This window comes from Euprymna scolopes, chromosome 26 (assembly GCF_053919585.1).
Source record: "Euprymna scolopes isolate OS-2025 chromosome 26, ASM5391958v1, whole genome shotgun sequence".
NCBI classification, from domain to species: Eukaryota; Metazoa; Mollusca; class Cephalopoda; order Sepiida; family Sepiolidae; genus Euprymna; species Euprymna scolopes.
Window position 1 is genome coordinate 95,937,642 of NC_136507.1, and position 21,346 is coordinate 95,958,987.

General features: G+C 32.5%; 1 protein-coding gene across 1 annotated transcript in view; it reads left to right on the plus strand.

Annotated features, from left to right (window-relative positions):
* The window catches only part of LOC145248288 (DNA-directed RNA polymerase III subunit RPC2-like), a 191,372-nt gene that overhangs the window by 27,283 nt on the left and 142,743 nt on the right, over positions 1–21,346 (plus strand). Inside the window, exons 11-13 of the mRNA XM_080110162.1 lie at positions 2,974–3,087; positions 6,318–6,428; positions 19,762–19,851. Of these exons, the coding sequence (XP_079966288.1) occupies positions 2,974–3,087; positions 6,318–6,428; positions 19,762–19,851 (315 nt within the window). The remainder of the gene's footprint in view (positions 1–2,973; positions 3,088–6,317; positions 6,429–19,761; positions 19,852–21,346) is intronic.

Sequence of the window (21,346 nt, forward strand, 5' to 3'; positions counted from 1 at the left end):
TGTTTTTAGCAGCTCCTGCCCAGATGTGGCAACAGTACTTCATCCTTGGACGTACTTGGCTTTATATAAGTAGAGAATTGCGTCAGCAGTGAGATATCTTAAAGTGACGTTTAGAATTACATATGAAAATAAAGTGACGTTTGGAATTACATATGAAAATAAAGTGACGTTTGGAATTGGAATTACATATGAAAATAAAGTGACGTTTGGAATTATATCAATGAGTTTATTTACTTGACTATGTGTCTCGTAGAACAATATTGTATGTATGCATAATATTTAGTATGATTATATTTATATTGCATGGAATATATTTACATTTTATAATTAACTAGTGTACACTCTACATCAAAAATGGTAGAAAAAAAATGGTGCTCTGTGAGTATTCGCATTGATCTATTTTATAAAGGACACTTGTATGTGTGTATAGCTAAAAGTAAAAAAAACACAAACTACAAAACCAACACTCACAAAGTTGGTATATTCTTGCCCTAGATCAATAATATCTAAAATTAAAGAAATTATTAATTCTTTATGGGTCAAGTGGATTAGATTTCCACAGGTGGGAGATTGTGCATTTTTCAATGTTACTTATTATATAAAGAAGAGATGAATGATTATTATTTTTGATAGAGAGGAATGGGCTGGCCAAAAGTGAAAGAGAGGAGAAAGATGTGGATAAATGAGGAAAAGGAGTTTAGAGAAGTTTTGATATAAAGATGTTACACACACTTTTTTTTTATCTGTTCTATTCTGTTTCTATGACCCCAGGCAACCCCAGGTAGCCCTACTAATATTCACATAAAATCATAGACTAATTCTTGAATTCTTTATGGAGTAAATAGATATCCGAGTGTTTAATCAAGATTTATTCCCATCTATCAAATGTTCAGCTATTAAAGCAGTGACAAACACTGATTTGTTTCAATCCAGAGTGCCCCTTTATGGGGTGTTGGATTTTTTTCATTAAAAATCTGTGTGTCTATCTGTGCCATTGTGGGGAGGCAACTAAATGGAAACACTTCTGTATGAGATACGTAGATATCAGAGTGTTCAATCAAGGTTCTCTTCTATTTCTCAAACGATAAAAGATGTGAACAACACTAATTTTCCTCTGATTGTTCACTTTAATTATTTCATAATTTATCTCAGTGGTTCCTAAACTGTGGGTCGTTTATCTTTATTGTGGTCTTTTCTGAATTCTGCTGGATATCAATAAGAATTAAATTGTGAAGCAATAGCGAGCAAGTAAAACTTGTTGAAAATAATTTTGCCAAGTTTCACATGCTTCTATACAATACATACCTACAATTCAAATAATCCAGATAATACCATCTTTACTGTTATGCAATTAAAGATGGAACACTGAAATCTCTGGCTGTAATATTACACAAGAGTTATTTCTTTTGTATTATTTGAATTTTTTTAAAACTATTGTTCTCATCCCAAGTGTTATCTTCACAATGTATGTGCTTTTATACCATATTAACAGGGGTATCTGGCATTGCCCAGGATGAAAGTGTAATATATTTCTATTTAATACTTTTGTCTTTTCTGTCTTTCTTTCCATCTTCTCCGGCTTCACTCCCTTTCTTCTCTACCCATCCCATTCCTCTCTTTGGACATACATACACGTCTTGTATATTGATTCCTTGTGGAACGAGTTGACGTAAGAGAATTAACTTCTTGTAAAACAAAAAAAAAAGAATCTGTTACTTCCCTTTAGTTAGTGACTGAAAAAAAAAATTCCAGACATATCATTTTTACTGTTAAAATTAAAGACAGAACACTGAAATTTCTGGCTGTAATATCACAAAATAGTTATTTCCTTTGCATTATTTTTCAAACTACTGTTCTCATCTCAAGTGTTATCTTCACAATGTTTCGGTCAATGTAATCTCCAACCTTCAGGTGTATCGCATTGAACTCCGTAATCTGCATGGAATTTTGAATGGAATCTTTTATTAAATCCACGGTGATAACATGCTCTCCTTCCATTAGCCATGACTGGGTAGAAGTCCTAAGTAATTTGCAATTGTATTTTGAGTGTCGCCCACATTGAGGATTGAACCTGAATGGAACACTGAAATTTCCGGCTGTAATATCACAAAATAATTCTTTCTTTGTATTATTTGGATTCTTTAGATAATTGTTCTCATCTTGAGTGTTGTCTTTTTCTGTTCTCAATCAGTGAAAAAGAAGTCCTTCTTGACTGAGGCAATTTTTATTTTTGTTCCAATCCAGGGTGCTCGTTTTTTGGGGTGCTGGATTCTCCCCTCAACCACATTTAAAAAAAAAATAATTGGCCCTCATGGGGAGGCAAGTAAATAGGAGCACATAATTTCCATATGAGATCCTTGGATATTCGAGTGTTCAATCAAGATTTTCTTCTACTTGTCAAAAGTTCAGCTAGTAAACTAGTGATGAACACTAGTTTTCCTCTTCACAATCGGCCACTTAATTATGCTATAGTTTATTTATATTGTGATGTTTTTTGAATTCTGCTGGATTCCAGGACAAGAATTCATCTGTTCTGGTGGAGTATCCAGCTAAGTGATGTTACTTGATATAATATTATCAGTCGAATGTGCACCATTCCTCGTATGAGCAAGTGTATAGCCGTGTCAAAGCTATCTTATCTGAGTTTCAAATACTATTTTGAAAATTTATGTACTTGTAGAATAAAGTATCCTCATTTTCCTGATGAATTCTCGTAACTGAAGATATTCGAGGATTTTTATTTATTTTTTTTTTTTAACAAATCAAAGACCTGGTTTGTAAATGTTCAAAAAATAAAAGATGCTACCAAATTTTGTGTTTTTGTGGTTGAAAGGAAGAAGGTCTCTCGAAAATTATCACTCTTCAATGGGTAAAGAAAAGAAGAACTATATTTAACAATATGTTAAACTGTGCTTCTGTAAGGTCCCAAAAAATGTCCGACAAGATTCAATAAATTTTTTTTATACATTTCAGCTGAAGAGAATTGCAGATATGACGATCCCCAAACAGAGAGTCGCTCAATTTGACATTGTAAAGCATATGCGACAGGACCAAATAACCAATGGATTGGTGAATGCCATATCCACAGTAAGTTACTTGTTTAAAATGTATTTCGACATTAGTAAACAAAAATACTTATATAAATAAGATTAAATGTTTTGCATTGAAAATTTCAGTAGAAATTTGTGTATGCATTTACAGAGTTCAATTGGATTATGCGTTTATTATGAAAAAACTGGATAGATCATGAAATGATTAACAAATTATACTAAAGTATTTGAAAGGTATCTTTAGGGCTGTATTTTTTGCAGAGATGTTTCACCATTCTCTCACATATAGCACCTGGTATTCCCAAATATGGTCACCCATTTAGTATTGGCCAGGTGCAATATCGTATAACTTTAGTGATCTTATGAGAACTGCTGTATCAACATGATTATGCAGTGTACATGTGTGTGTATATATAAGTGAACGTGTGTGTGTACATTTCCCTATGCAATAACTTTGTCTATTTTAAGTCTACAGACTCAAATTTGATATACAGGGTACTGAAATTTGGGAAAATCTTTGATCGATTTTCGGCCAGAAATTTGGCTGGGGTCAAAGTTCAACAATTTTACTTTTGAGAACTCTACCAAACTCCTCTGACAATTTTGAGTCTAAACATTTGAAATTTTAGATATAGGTTCCTTGGACATGGATCTAACTTAACTTGATTTGAGCCCAAAACAAATGTTAAAAGGTCATAATAGGGGTCAAAGTTAAAAAAAGAAATTGACGCTTTTTTCGCCGATATTTTTGAAAGCTATCCTCTCCTTTTAGATTGTCTAGCCTTAATTTAAATATAACTCATTTCAGGTTTGGCGGTGGTCGTAACCGCAAAGATGTCAGTTTTTTTTTTTCCCATTCTTTTCCTCCTTCGCAGTATGGGTTCGAGCCTGCCTTCTTACTACCACTTTTGTTTTTTTTTTTTTGCTCAACATACACATCCAAACACCTGAGTAACGCCGGGCTGAAATGCTAGTATATATATATATAGATTTGAGGACTGGTTTCTTCTATGGAAAGCAGCTATTTATTAAGTTGCCTGATGAGGACTTCTTGTTTTAACTGACCATTTGTTTGAAACATTAGCATGTCCAGTGTCGCAGCCATATAAATTTGTTTATATTAATAAAAATATATCTTGCTGTTCTTTTATTGAGCACTCTTAATAACCTTGTTAAATTCATTAGTTATCACTCTTGAATACCTTTAACCTAGTGTATATTGTTTAACCCCTGACAAGACAATTAACATCGTCGAAACAGATTATTCTTCATTGGCATTTTCAACTTGTGAGCTTTGGGGAGTGTGGAGCCACTCTTTAATTGCCATTGCTCCCAGGTCCACTCTGACTCTGGTAGTACCTGTTAGGGTCCCAACTATGGGTTAAATAGAAACCAACTTGAAAACAGCAAATATATTCTATTAAAAAAATTTTCTTCAAATAACCTGAAATGGGTTGATATGCTGTAAAACAACCAACCAACCATCATCATACCCATGGTTTCCTTGCCAAATGATGCAATTTTTCAATGACTCCTCAATCCAATTTCAAATTATTGACTCCTCATCACCTAATGTCTTTGAAAAAAAACCCAAAATCCCTGGGATCCGATACACACAAACACATATATATACCTTCAATTTGAATTTATATCATAAATTTCTTTTTAAATACTAATTTGAAAAAGAAGACACATGCCTGTTTAAACTTACTTCCTTCCTCATTCTGTTAGGAACTGAAAATATCATATTCCAAAAATCACATAAATTGACCAAGTAGTCTTATTTTTATAAAGAAAGTAATTAAGCGATTCACATCCATTCAGTAACATAGGTTCCATGAAGAGAGATATTGAAATTCGCATTTCAAAAGCATGGGCTGCAGTCGGTATGGACTTCAAGGCTAACTAACAAACTGAAAAGGCAGTTCTTCACAGCAGTAATGGAGTCTGTCATAGTTTATGGTACTACAACCTGGACACTCGCCAAAAGATTTGAAATACTTGTATGTTACGAACAATGTTAAATATATCTTGGCAAGATCATCCCACGAAGCAGCAACTTTATGGCAACTTAACTCCCATATGTCTACAATTTGCCGGTCGCTGCTAGAAGAGCAAACAAGAGCTGGTGAGAAATGTATTGCTCTGGCCTCCATAGCACGGGCGCACAAACATAGGATGACCTAGATCCACGTACATCCAACAAATCGCACATAACACTAACTGTGATCCTGAGGCAGCTGATGGAAGATTGGGAAATCTGGACAGAGTCCCATTGTTCCGACCAGATTGATTGATTCAGTAATCCAGTTCACTTAAACAGAAAAATAGAGAAGCCATTTAAGGGGGGAGAACTCATTGAGAATTAAGTGTATGAAAAAAATAAAAGTGGCAAGAGTTACCAGCCTTTGATTATTTCAAAACAATGTTCAAAATATTATTTTATTTATTTTGCATATGATTCAAAGGTGCAAGTCCAAATTTCAACCACATTAAAAATACAGAAGAAATATTTGATGTACGTGCCCGTCATGAAATGAAAATGTCATATTCCAAAAATTACGTAAATTGATCAAGTAATTTTTTTTATCTAGAAAATCATTTTTTTTTACGACTTTTAGCAATATTAATAATAAATCATAGCCATTACAAGCCTGATTTTGATCTTTGTAGTTCGAATTGATTTGCTTCCCTTTATTCAATAAATATGGCGGATCAAGGTAACCTTATCGCATAGTCATAAAATATGCTTTGCTTAGTTAAAAAAAAAAAAATCTACATGATCAATTTATGACTTTTGGAATATATTTTTAGTTTTTTTTTTTTTTTTTTTTTAGTTTGGTTGAACTCTGGATTTGTACCGAATCGAAAATATATTATCCTCAAATACAGCCCAGGTCATAAGAATATTACCCCCCCCCCCACACACACACTCTGGATTAAATTAAATTCCATAATTTCACTTATATATTTAATTAAAAAGCACCACCTACAGCATTTTTTCTTCATTCACAGACTATACACCTGGTAGTGAAAAATGAATAATTTGAAGGTGGATTTGTGAGTCATTAAAAATTGCCTCCTTTTGTGTGAAAAAAAAAAACGGGCTGTAGAAAACAGAAAAAGAACATTGCCTCACTAGATTGCAAAGTCGATTTAAAATTTTATCAAAGCAAAAAAAAAAAGAGGTACTATGAGCACATATTTCTTCTTTGATTTTAACCAAAGATAACCTAAATAAGAGATTGCATTTTTTTTTTTTTATAGGGAAATTGGTCCATAAAGAGGTTCAAAATGGACCGAGGTGGAATGACACAGGTCCTCTGTCGATTATCTTACATATCAGCTCTCGGCCACATGACACGAATTACAAGTCAGGTAAGTGTCTTCATTTCTATTTTAGTTGATCATCTGTGGATCAAATAGGTTTCAGACACTCCAGAAAATAAGCAAAATAAAAGAAAAGACTTTGGGTTTCCGTTTTTTGCCTTGTTTTAGCATGAGTTACTTCCCTTGTTATGTTGCTTGTTCCCCCAAAATATGGCGAGGGTTTTTTACAATAAAGATCGAAAACTCTTGTTTTTTGAATAATGCAGTAATATTTAAGTACTTCTGACATGCCAATTAAGTAGATATCGTTAATTTTAGTTGAAATTGACACAAAAAAAAAATCACTGGGTACCATTTTTTTTTTTTTTAATTGATTTTTTTTTTTGTTTTCTGAATTTCGCTATTATAGTGTAGTTGCACCCTTTAAACATTATCTTTGTACATTCCGTTATTAAAATATTTAGCATCAAAATCATGAAGACGGTAATTAAAAAAAAAAAAAGAAAAGCTTGTTTTCAGATTCAAGAAAATGGATCCCCTGTTTAAAACAAAAATTTAATTTTTTTACTTAAAATTAAAAACAACAAACTTTTGTTCACCTCTGAAGCATAAAAGACTACTGTCATAGGGATCAGATTTATAGGGAGGCAACTTAGGTGGGGAGTTGGGAAGCAAGATGTCTGTTCATATTACATTTAAATTTCTGTGCATGTTAGTATGGTCAGGGAAGTAGGGAAGTAATTGGTCTTGGGGGGGAAAAAAACTATCAGAGCAGGAAACTTTTAGCATCTAGGGATCTCTATGATGAAAGGGTGAGATTTTGTTAGTTGGATGGATCAAGGGTAGTTACTAGCGAAGGGCGCCTGGCCTTGCCTGGTCATAAAATACGCTTAATATATTTTAATTCATGCAGATTTCAAATTTATTATTACAAAGCCAATTCTCTGTTAAAAATTAGATATAGTACTGATTTCAAAAGTTTAAAAAAAAAAAATGACATGGGTGTCATCAGCTAGAATTGAAACCAAAATATTTAGCACTCCAGCTGCATTCCCTACTGTTTGAGCTATTGACTGGTAGATGAGAAAGATTTAGTAAAATACACTTATATTTTAATTCATGCAGATTTCATATTTATTATTACACAGTTAATGCTCTATTGAATAATATATATGTATATATTACTGATTTCAAAAGTTTTAAAAAAAAATGACTAGTGTACCATCGGCTAAAATCGAAACCAAAACATTTAGCACTTCAGCCACATTCTCTACTGTTTAAGCTGTCGACAAATAGATAAAAAAGATTTAAAATTAAACAACTTTTAGCTATGATTAAATTTGCACATGCACAAAAGTAATCAAAATATGTTGGCAAGTTGAAATGAACATTTTGCATTTCAACTTGCCGACAGATATCTGTACGTGTTATTCATCTAAACAAAGACTTTACTTGTTATACCTCATCCTTGGTGTATGATTACTATTTCCTCTTAATTTCAGTGTTATTTGACCAGTAGTTAATTTCAGTTTTATGTAACTAGTTGTCAGTGGCGTAGCGGGGGTGGTTTACATTTACATGAAGTCACATAAATATAAACTGCCCCTGCTGTCTTCCCTTACCCATGCTACTGGTTTATATATATATATATATATATATATATGTATATGTATAAATTAATGAAAACAAAGGGATGTATTGTTTCCCTGATATACGCAATGGTAAACTTCAAACTAATATGAATAACAGTATTTATATATAGATAATTTAATCCCAACCGAATTTAAAAAAGCTCAATACGCAATAGAGAGTAGAGCTTATTATAAGAGAAAGAAAATTAAAACAGTCTTAATTTTCTTTCTCTTATATATCACTTAATCCTTTTTTGTTCCAATAATTTTTCACAGTTAATAGAAAGTGAAATGAGTGTCATCAAATGATTTTAAATTAAAAACTACAAAAAATACAGGGTTTAGAGTTTTCAATAAAAATTGACAAAAAGAGTCTTCAGTGACTAATTAAAAAAATTTAAAGAGTTTCTGATCTTTTAGAAAAGTTTAAATAAACTTAAAAATTACATGATATATGATGAATAACCCTATTTTCCGACTATTTTAGCACTTTAGTCTCGCTGAAAAATTTTGTTGGGGGTGACATTGTCACCTCTCCTTTGTTATCAATGGGGCACATGTGGGTATACAGTCCTGAGTGTGTGTGTCACAAATATACAGACTATAAAGAGATTTTACAACACATACCTTTTTCTGCTTCTTTGGTCGGTACCCTCACATGACAATTCATGCATGCTCCCAAAAGACGACTTTGATATTATTATTTGGAAAAAAGTCTTTATTTTGGATTTTCCACTTTTCCTGGGAAGTCTCTGCATCACTGAATCGATTCCAGCCTCTTCTTTCTTTTTACATTTTCTCGTCTTGAATCAAGATTTTATTGTTCTGATGTCTGACTATACAGTATTTAACTAACTGCGATTAACTGACCAGAAGCGCATGTGAGTCGTCTATTTATTTTAAGGTGTGTGTGTGTGGGGCGATAACACCCCGTTAACTGGTTCGCACTCAAAATGCACTGACCTGCCTCGCGGCCCCTGCTAATATGCAGGTGCAACGCTTTTGTGAATCAAAGTCAACAAGTTTGAAACCTGTCAGTCTTAACTTATCAACCTCTCTGCACTTAACTTGAATACAAGCAACTTGGTTCAAAACAGTACCATGTTAACGACACACAACAATTGCACTTGTACTCTGCTCAATGTAAATACCTTCAATCAACCAAACTAGCAGCAAAATCCTACCCTCCTTACTGTAAAGTTCTGCAGAAGTCAAAAAATTTCCTACTCTAATAGTTTATTTGTTTGAACCACTTGCCTTTGGAATTCTCACCCTGTTCTGCTTTTTTGACTGTGCCAACATCCAGAAATTTAAATGTAATGTGAAGAAATATTTTGCTACATAACTCCTCATTTAGGATGCCCCACCCTCCTATAAATTGAGCCCTTAATCACAGTTGCTCCTTAAGAACTCTCTTCCGTTTGCCTGCTTCCCAGCTGACTACAATATGGTCATCTTCAAGTTCAATGTAAACAAGCTAGACCGAGATTCAAACTTTGTAAGCAAGGTTCAGAAAATGGAATGTTAGAATTTCACATTGTTCAATTTCATATAAAATGGTTTAGATATGTTTGTATTGTAAAAAGAATTTAATCGTGCATTCTTTTATGGTAAGTGAATTAAAAAAGTCTGTTAAAAAATAATGAACCATGTAATTTAAAAACATATTGAAAAATAAGTTAGGTTGGAAAATAGGTTAGTGAGAATCCTTTGTTGCAGAAGTGTGTTTTGGAAATGTATGTTTAAGCCATGTGAGTCTATCACGTTTTGAGATCACACGTCTGACGTCATAGCAGAAATGAATTCTCAATATAGAAGCTAGAGTTGAGACAGATTCGGACAGCCAGCAGAATCGGTCGGGAAGAGCTGACATGGTCTGAAGAGGGTCCCCTCAGAGGCGAAGGGGTAAAACATTTAACATGTAGAAGCGACTTTGAATTCTTTGACGTCATCTGATAATAAAGAAATTATGATGTTTTTGTAAAACTGTGTCGTCTGGTCATGCAACAGCAAAAGGTAATGTGCCAAACATTCTTATATGAACTTTGTCTAACCCCATCATAAGTAATGTGTCCCCCTCCCTATCATAAGTAATGTGTCCCCCTCCCCATCATAAGTAATGTGTCCCCCTCCCCATCATAAGTAATGTGTCCCCCTCCCCATCATAAGTAATGTGTCCCCCTCCCCATCATAAGTAATGACTGTGTTAAAAGAACTGATCACCCTCTCTCCTCGCTAATATAAGAAACACTCCAGAACTGTATAAATGTATCTTCCCCTCATCAATATGAACGTCCCCATCCTATCTCTTAAATATCACCCCAACACTATGCAACATATTCATTGTTTTGGTGCTCATGTTCCAGACACCCATACAAGGGTGTGAAAAAAAGGAGAACTTCGCGTTGCCACAGAAACACAACGTAAGGGTCCATTGAAAAAAAAACCCAAACAAACAAAAAATGCTAGACGAAATAGAACAATAATTAAAAAAAAGAAAAACACACACAAACATACGCACTATGTCAAAGAAGAAAAAAAGCTAGACGAAATACACACATACAACGAAAAAAAAAGTATACATTCTCACAAAAAAAATGTCGATATGCCACAAAGAAAAAATAATAGAATAAAAGTCCAAATTAAAAATTAAATGATAGAAAAAAGGAAATCACACACACAAGCAAAAAAAAAAAAAATTGTTTTGATATGTTACTTTTCAGTGTTTAATAACAGGTCATAACAACGTGACTGTTCTTTTTGTGAAAATATTTTATAAAGCAAAAGACAAGAAAAGAAAAACAAAGAATAGTAGTAGAGATGAATGAAAAAAAATAAACAGTTGTAAAAACAAGTCACCATGCGTAATTCATTGATAAATGAATTGTTTTGTTTTTTAAAAATGCACACATACACACAAGTAGAGAAATTGGGGTCATCCATTATTGTTTTAAAATTTGTATCAGTGTCAGTTATAAAATTTGTGTCAATGTGAAATCGTTTAGATGAATTGTTGAATTTAAGCTGTCAATCAAACAAGAATTTTTCTCAACTTTTGCACTTGCGAATGCACTTTTATTGAAAAGGCATTTTTGTGTTCATAGTTGAACTTTGCAGCTTTTCATGTGTTTTTTTTGTTGTTTGAAAAAAAAGGGACAAATTTTTTTTGACAGACTTTGTTATTGTTGTAACAGAAAAAAAAGTTATAATTGTAAGTTAAATGGAAATCATAGTTAAATGTATTAATGTATTTTTTGAAAATATTTTTATGATGTTGAACAAATATTGTAAATTGTCTTAAATATATGTATACTTTTATTGTATTTTAACATCAAGAATTCAAAGTCATAATTAGGTAGATAAATTAAAGTTTCTGCAGGTGAGACTGCTGTTGGTGTGTTCAGGTTGGGTGTAATCCTATACATGTGTAGAAATTGTTGAAATGCTTCATTTTTAATCTCTGGTAGAGACACTGAGAGTTCTCTGATTGTGTTGCCCATTATCGTTTTTATTTCTCTGTCTGTCTGAAGAGTGGCAATGATGGAATCTTCAAATGGATCCCTTTTCAATGGTATCAGCTTAGAGATAGGCTATCCGCATGACTAATTTGTTTCTTATCAGTTTTGTCAGCTTCCTTAAGTTGCTTTGGCTTGGGGAATTCTTTTGCCACGAGTTTTTTAGCTTCTGGCTTTGCAGTTTCAGTTTTTTTGCCTCCTTTAGCAGATTCCCTTGACGCTTTCTTTTTTGATTTCTCTGTTGCTGCAAATGGGACGTTTCGTTTCTTCTTGAAAACGTGCAGAGTATTTTCTTTTAGTTTGAATCTTGCTATAGCCTTTGTACATTTTCCTAGTCCTGGTGAGAATACTTCTGGAAATTCTTTTAACTTGTCCTTCAGTTGTTGCGCTTCTGTAGATGAGTCTTCTACCCCATGACAGAATTTATTCATAGGTTTGTCCCACAATTTGAATCGCTCCATCCATGTCCTTTCTTTGAGTGTGTGCGTCTGAGGAGGGAGCAATGTATCCCTTGCTTCTTAGTAAAAACCTTAGAGATAACCTAATATGAGGGTGGACAAAAAAATTTTACTTGCGAAACAAAAACAAAAAAAATGTACTGTGATACAATACAGTTGCGAAAGAATAAAAATAATTGTGGAATCGTTTGGAAGTTAACCAAAATGGTTAGGGTTTTTTTTTGTGTGTGTAGGGGGGGGGGAGTTGTCCTCACGCGGAAGAAAAACATTTTCACTTTAGAACCGACAATTAAAAATAGAATATTTCAGAAAATTCCACTCCATGAAAAAAAGTATTTCCTTTAGTCCAAGTAAAACAAAAAGGGCAACCCCCCCCACTTCTTTCCCGTTAAAATATTGCATAAAATTAGCAGCAAAAAACAAAGGCAAAAAAAATTTTTCACTTCATTTGAAAAATGTCCAAATTTGCGTAAGAATAAACCGTAGAAAAGTTACAATTAGAAATTGTTCTTGTGGTGAAATTGGATCAACATTTTTCTCTTTTTTTTCTTATTTCAATTAATTTTACGGCATTAACCAAAATGCGTTTAGTAGTTATTTTCAATTTAAATATAGAGACAAAAAGATTAACTTACAGTTGAGTCGAGCACTTTACCATGTGTTTGTTTTTTTTTGTTTTTAGAATGTAATTGCCAGCCAAATTCTTAGCTTGTAAATTCAAAGTTCTTTTGAAGTCAAATTAATTCATTCTTTTCCTTTTTTGTGGAGTTAACCCGTGTGAAAGTCGAATCCGACAGTGCCAGTTGTTAAGGGATTAAATGGTAATAAAATGAAGGAACACAGACTTTTAGGAACGAACATGTATTAAAAAATTACAGGCAAAAGCAAGTTGAGCAATACCATTCCTCAACAGTAGGGCATTTGCACACGATCTCCTTGGCTGCGTGCCAATCTCTGACTCCCAGGCACCGGTACTTGATACCGGAAGTGACGTCAGAAGATAGTCCATTAATCTCATGGTTTCTCCCTTTGGATGGCTAGACTTTGGAATTCCTTCCTGGATCCCTGTTTCCATGACTGACATGAAAAATTCTCATGTTTATATTAGTGGTGGGACGATTAATCGGAATCGGAATCGTTAATCGTAAGAATCGTGTATTTTGGGAGGTATCGGAATCGGAATCGCATCGTTAAAAAATACCTTAATTTTCCAATTCCTTCATTACGATTCTTTTAGTCTGATGTTGAAAAAAAAGAAAAAAATGTCCTGATATTTCTAACCACAAGAGAGAAATGTAGCATGTTATAAAAAGAAACCAAAGAAATTCATTATTAACAGGGCAGTGCTTAGTGCCCCCTCCCTTACAAGATTCATTCATTCAGATCTATTGTAATCAAAACTACAAAAGAGTTAACTTGAAAAGAAGTATGCAGGGCTCTACATTGCGAGTAAAAATTTTAAAAAATACGCTCATCTTTTTGGCGACTGTTTTTTTTTTTTTTACTAACAAATCTTCTAGTAGTGAATGAAAATGCTTTTTCAACTTATATTTTCTTAAAATAAAACGAGCAAAGTCAAATTATTTAAACAGTAAAAGGTTTAATAGAACAATATACTTTTTTTCTTTTTTTCAAATAAGGCTTTTGAAAGAAATATCTCTAAAATGAAATTGATCACGTTGTATTATTTCGCAAAATTTTGACAGTCGGCTTCTTTTGAAGTTTCAAAAAGAATATCATTGGAATAACATTAGAACTACACATGCTAAGTGGTGGTTTGCGGTTAAGGTCTTCAGAAAATGAAAAAACAAAAACAATTATTTTGCTATCTCTTAAATACAGCTTTATATTTAATTTAAGCTACTACTGGGTAAGTCAATTTTCAAATTTTTTTTTTTTTTAATTTACATTCTATTAAAATATTCAGCTCATGAAGCAATTAGATATATTTTTTGGAACTTCTTTGCAGATCCCCCCCCCCAAAAAAAATAAAATATGGCTGAATCCAAGTTGAGCGTTACAAATTTCAGAGAAATATTGGTTTTAATTTAGATTGAATAACATTTTTGGTATGATTTTACTTTAGGGCTCGTCTCACGTTCGTATAGAAAAATATATTTTTGAAAGTAGATTTAGATGTGCTGAAAACGCCACTCCATTCTCGAGTAACTCTTTATAAAATACCTATTTCGAATTTTCTTTTTATCCCGAAAAAATAAAACTTATTCTAAAAAAGACATGGGGCTTATGTTTTTTGTACCCCCCCCCAAAAAAAATAACACCATGAACTTTATAAGCAATCAAAAAAACGTGTTAGATGCTTCCTTCCATATTTTAAAAACTATTGCCGGCCCCAATATTGAATGCAATATTTGTTTATAACACACCCGAAATTATATGAAAATTAAGATTTTAAAGGCAAGTCGTGGTAGTGTATTATCGACATTTACAAAAAAAACAAAAAAACAATTGCCTTTCCAAAATTATCCGCAATTTTTAAACATTAATTTCCATCTAATTTTAAATTGTCCGCAAAAGATTACTACGCTTATGTCACTTTAATACGAGTGTGGGTGCACATATGGCACACGAATAGCCTTAGTGTGCACGCGAGCGTACCGTAACGAAAGCTGTAAAATGCCCGAAAATAGTCTGAGGGTTCAGAGGCTCATACCCACTAGCGTAGCTAGGGGGGGGGGGCGGTCAGCCCCGGGTGACAGCCATAGAGGGGTGACAATCCCCCCCCCCCTCCAAAAAAAAATTTTTTTCAGCCAAGCTTAGGTGCGAAAATAGAATTTATTTATTATATGTTATGGAATTTTTACGTTTTAATTTAAAATCTTTTTTTAGAATATTATAAACTCTTAAGAAAATTAGTCATTGCAAAACCTTTTGTCGATTTTTATTGAAAAATTTTGTACTTATGAAATCAGTTGATGACATTTCATTTTTTTTAACTGTGGAAAAATGAGAAAGAAACGATATATATATGGTGCTCGGTAAAAATGGCACTGGTAAAAATGGCACCGGTAAAAATGGCACAAGTGAATAACTAGGTAAAAATGGCACCAAAAGGTGCTACTGAAGCTATGGGGTCCCAAATTCTAACCTCATTTTGGGTTTTGTAAAAGTTCCTATTTTCTTGCCGTCAACGAGGGCAGAGTTAGACACAAGGTCGATTTTTAATATCCAGCCCCCCCCCCCCCAAAGGGTCAGTTTTCATCGGAACAAAAGATTACAATTACCTCAGTTTAGAAGCATTGTTTATCTAAAGGTTCTTATTTAATTGCACCCCGCTAGGGCAAAGTTAGACACAAGGTTGGTTTTAAATCTGGGGAATATCCAGCTCCCCAAAAAGAGGCATTTTCGATCGGAACAAAAAATTACAATTACCTCAGTTTAGAAGCATTGTTTATCTAAAGGTTCTTATTTAATTGCACTCCGCGAGGGCAAAGTTAGACACAAAGTTAGACACAATGTCGGTTTTTAATCTGCAAATTAGCAAAATTACCAACTAGTCACTCAGAGCAGTTTTATTAGTGAGGGTCAAAATCGCAGTGTCTTTTTTTTTTTCCTAAGTCACCATCTAGGTGTCACCAATTTTTTTTAACCCTTCTTAACTTCAAAGAGTAAATACAATATATACAACTAAAAAAATAATTTTTAAAAATGCTGATTCTATTCATGAAAAATTCTTTTAACTAGAAATTAAAACTTAGGTAAAGATAGCTGACTGACAGCAACAGGAGCACTGGTTAACTACTGAACCACGTGGAAAGGTGTGTGGGGGGGGGAAAGGAAATTAAATGATGATAATAAATTATGATAACCGTCTTTGAAAGGCACTAAACTCCTAAAATTTACTTCTTTAAAATTTTAGGCGGCATTCCCCGGCGATTTTAAAGAACTCTCTCAAAAAAAAAAAAAAAAAAAATTAAAATTTTAAGGTTTGGGAAAGATATATTTATTATAACCGAATTCCTGTATGAAGACTGGATCTACTTTATTGGACGTTAATTTGTGAGATAAGTAATTTTTCAATGTTTAATATGTTGTTAAAGTTTCAATTATCAATTAAATTTTTTTAATTGCGTTTTATTTTCAATTTATTTAAAAAAAAAACAGGGTTTAAAATGTATTTTTCAAGGTAACAAGCTTCGAAAGAAGTCTAATTAAAAAAAAATCACTTAATTTTTAATTTCGACAACCCTGAGAATTTAATTATTAAAAAAATATTGAAATGTGACATTTTTTTTAACATTTCTATTAGTTCAATTAATTTTCTTTCAATAATTCATTTCACTCAACAAACTTCACCATTTTTTGTTTTGTTTTTCTTTTATCTTTTTCTGTAATTTTGGTAATTATTTTTGCTCAATTTTATCTAGTATTTCATTTGTTTTTATAGTGGTATCGTTTTTATATGTGTTCCTTTGATATACCCTATTTCAAAATTAGTTTGGCTAAACTTATTCTTTACGTAAGAACCAACGTGTAAAAGCAATGAAAAAGTAAGAAAAAACAATAGGTGTTAACTACACTTTGTGAATTATGCACGTTCATTTATAAATTATTAAATTAAATATTTATCTTTTTTTTATATTTAATTAGTATATATTTTCTTTCTCTTCCGCAATATTTTTTTTTTATTTAATTCATTAAATCTGTTAATTATGAGGACCAAAATAATGAATTGTGTTAATTTATTCTCTAATTTTCTTGTTTTTGTTCTGTTATATAAATTCTATTTTATTTGTTTTTGCGCTGAAGGATTAATTCTATTTTCTTTGTTTTTTTTTTCTGTATTCCAATTAAGTAAAATAAATTTTCTCTAAAATAAATTTTGCAAATTTTTCCGTTTAGTTTACTATATAATAATTTTATTCAAACCAAAACACGACTGTGTAGGCATAAAATATCTCTTCCAAAGTTAGAGAAAATATTTGGGAACTACCCAACCATAAGTATAAAACTACCTGGTATATTTCAAAACAATAATTCCCTAGGAATCGGAATCGTACTTGGTATCGGAATCGTTAATCAATATTTTCCTGGAATCGGAATCGTATAAAAATTAGGAATCGTCCCAACACTAGTTTATATACGCTTGTCACAACTTCTATCGACTCATGCATAAAAAGTTTTCATCAAATTCTTTTCAAATTTTAGGACAAAAGAAATTAATATATTCGCTAATAAATAACGTTTGAACACAGTTTCTATCTTTAATTATCTTTGTACTACAGAGCATTAATTTTGAGATGTTCTTTTAACTGGAAGGACATATGTGTTGTGTTCAAATTCCATAGCAAAGACAATTCTTTTCCCTGATTAGCTAAAACCATTAGAAACATCGTCAATGGGTATAACTTCCGCTATGAGTATTTATGTGAACTCCTGCGAACACATCCCGACCGCTTATTTGCAAAAAGTGATCTACCGCCAACGGGCATGCTATGTTGACAGGTTTCATCGTTGATAGTCGGATTTAAATTCCGATTTCTTCGAATTATACAAATTACAACAAAAATATTAAAATAACATTTTGAAGTAAATTTTCTTGTGAATCCAGTTAAATAAGTTTTCTTTTGATGGAGGTAGGAGAAATGTACTTATTACTGATTTAAAGACTATGCATCTCAAATTAAGTAGCAGTGTGTGCTTTGTCCAGTGCTGAACGTTATGGTGTCTGGTATTGCTAATGTAAGTAGGTAATAATGTTTGCACCTGAAATGTGCAAGTTTAAAAGAACCCTAATCAACAAAATCACCCAATGAGTTTACGTATTTCAACATGACAAATAGGTAATAATATTTTCACCTGAAATGCATAGAGATAAAAGATTCCTAATTAACAAAAGCACCCTATGATTATAAATATTTTGACATAATACTTAAGTAGGAAATAATGTTTTCACCTGAAATGCGTAGATTAAAAAGATCCCTAAACAGCAAAAGCACTATATGATCTTACTTATTTCAGTATGACACTTAAGTAGGTAATGTTTTCACCTGAAATGCGTTGGAATTTGTACTAAAGGATATTTTTTAGTGTTGTCAGATATGCACTATGATATAAAATAATACTTGCAATTCTTACATCATATTTTGAAAGAATAAGAACTAAAAGATAAAAGATTAAACTAGAACAGAGGATTAGGGCTACTGGCGAGACCTCTACAAAATAAAATGCACCTACTTCTGCTACCTCACAAGGGATTTGGAAAAAGAAACCATTATGAATTAATGTTTTGTTTAATCAATAAGATAATTAAGTACGAAGACGGAATATTCAAATATATCAAATACAACCTGGCAACACCGGGTACTTCAGCTAGTCTCTCTAATAAAGTAGTTGAACCTAAGGATTCCAACCTATTCGTATTATTTTTTATTTTAATTTTTTTTACATAGGCGTCACCACTTATCATGGCCCAGAAACCACTCGAGGATAAGGGTTAAGAGTGTACAGTAGTCAATTGAACAATATAGTAATTGTTAGTAATAGAAATTAGGTAAATTTGTTAACTTAAGTGGAACAGCTCATCAAGAATTTGTTTACGTTAGACTTGAAGGCAACCATATTGTAGTCTGCTGGAAAGCAGGAGTACGGAAGACAGTTCCACAGGCGTACAGTTCTAAGAAAGAAGCTTTTTTTCATGGAATCTACGTTTAGGTTTAGGCACAGATAAAGTGTGGAGGGAATTATTGATAGTGTTTTCAGCTAGACGAGTGTTTCTTGTGAAAGTTTGGCGAAAGGGACCATAGATTGAAACTCAATCGAGCACTTGCCATGAAAATAACGATAAAGCAGAGACAAACTAGCAACATCTCTTCTGTGAGATAGAGGTTGCAGAGAAGAGAAAAGGACATCTCCTACGAGGCTACGAAGTCTATTTTGAACTCTATCAAGGCAGGACAAGTCCTTTCTAGCAGCTCCTGCCCAAATGTGGCAACAGTATTCCATCCTTGGATGTACCTGGTTCTTATATAGATAGAGAATTGCGTCAGCAGTAAGATATCTACTGGATCGATAGAAAGATCCCACCATTTTTCTAGCGGCCTTGGCAACAGATTTAATGTACGTGTTCCATTTCAGATCAGGAGTAATTGTCAAACCCAGAAGCTTATCAAAACATGAGGCCTCCCTAAGACGAGAGCCATTCATTTCAATTGATGCCAGATGGGGATCAGAACGTTGATGGTGTAAAGATAGAAGGTTGGTTTTAGATGCATTAAAAGTAACCAGCCACTCCTTTCCCCATTGTACCACGTGCTCAAGATCAGAGGAGAGAGAATCGGAGAGAACTTGGTCGTTTACGATCTTAGATGTGCTACCATATATAGTAGTGTCTTTCATTAATTTAGTTATTTTCCTTTGTACACCTTCCAAATTTCATATCATGATCATCATATCTAGCTCCTGGTGGCCAGGATTGGAATACAATATGGGATTATATTAAAGTCTTAAATATTTAAACAATGACATTTTGATTCTCTTAAAATAACATTTCCAACCATCAATCATTTTATTTGTGACAAAATATATTTATGAGATTTAAATTTATCATGAAACATTTATTACCAAATCACATTCTTCAGTTATTTTTGAAAAATTATCTATGTTCAACCCAAACAAGATATTTCTTTGTTTTTTTATGCTCTTTTCAATGTTGATTTTAGTTTATTCGATCTAAAGAAAAAAAATGGTGTGATATTGATATGTATATATTTTTTCAGCTTAGTTCTAATATGCGATTCTGATTTTATGTTTTCAGTTTGAAAAAACACGGAAAGTAAGTGGACCACGATCTCTTCAACCCTCACAGTGGGGTATGCTCTGCCCATCTGATACCCCAGAAGGAGAGGTAAAACAGTATTTCTCATACAAAAACTTCATTTTCTTTTTATTATTTCATTTTTTTTTTTTACAGTTCAAATTTGAAACTTTAAATTTATAAAGAAAATATATAAATGTGCATCTAATGATATGCATAGAATTATTAATAAAATTCATAATTATTTCTGCAATCTAATTATATTTGGTACAAATAAACTTGGATGTCTTCAAGTCCAACATAAATAAATTCCTGATGAACCGCCTCCGTAAGTAGACACTTTATCAAAACTCAACATTAACGTACTGTACACGTAATAACCCTTATCCCCGAGTGGCTTCCGGGCCTTGATAAGTGGTGACCACCTTGTAAAAAACAAAACAAAAAAAACTTCAATCTATGCCTGACTTGTCCATCAAATTTCAGTCTTGAATGTCCAACAGACTTTGTTCTGACATAATTAAATTATATATGTGGGCACATTAATAAACATCTCATCAGTAAAAGGTGTGATTTTTAATAGTCTTCACATTCAATCCTTCAGGTTTATATCTGTGTGGGTTATCTAAAAAAATGTTGAAGCAACAGACATGCTTTTGATTTATTTCCAAGTTTGTATACTCTGAGATTTATAAAAAAACTTCCCAAAAACAAAAGGGAGCAAAAAACAAACTAAAAAAAGATTAAATTGTATTTTTCTTGCGCTTAAAATTTCCCCCCTCTTACATATTGCATGAGGGGAAACATATCCTTATTTTTTCTCTCTCTGAAATAAACATGAAAACTTATTCTAAGTAGAAACTTAATATTTTTTCCACGCATACACAAAAAAGATAAGCTGTATTGTTTAAAGAATGAAAGAGTATTCTTCCTTTTCCCTATTATACAAATTTTTTTTCTTTTTGTTGCCTGGTTGTAAAATTTGCTCAGATATATTTTAATTCATGCAGATTTTTATATTTATCATTATAGAACCTATGTAGCCAATATATAGTAGTGATTTAAAAAATACAAAGGAAAAAATGACTTGGGTGCCATCAGCTAGAATCGAAGCTAAAACATATCACTCTCTGGCCTTATTTGTTACCATCTGCACGCTTATAGAAACTAAAAAAATAATATTGTAAAAGGTATAAATGTATATTTGCACATGCGTAGAATAGCACTAAGTCGACTTACAACTGTCAAGTTGAAACTTTTTTCAATTTTCACCTCTTAGCAGTTATTTTTACCAGCTAAAAACCAAATGGAATTTATTCCACAGGTTCAAATCCCCAATATATCAAATTTCAAATTGACAGGAGTTTGGTAGAGACCATTCTTTTTTTTATATATATATATAGATATATATATATATATATAGATTTAGTAAGCAAAAATTATATATTTAATAAAAGATTGACTCTTTTTGGTTAAACTTAGTGTGGTAAATGTCCAGAACAGATACTACACTTTGATTTTAATCAATTTTTGCAGTCAGTGAAGGGGAATTCCTTCTGGACTGAGGTAACTTTATCTTTTGTTC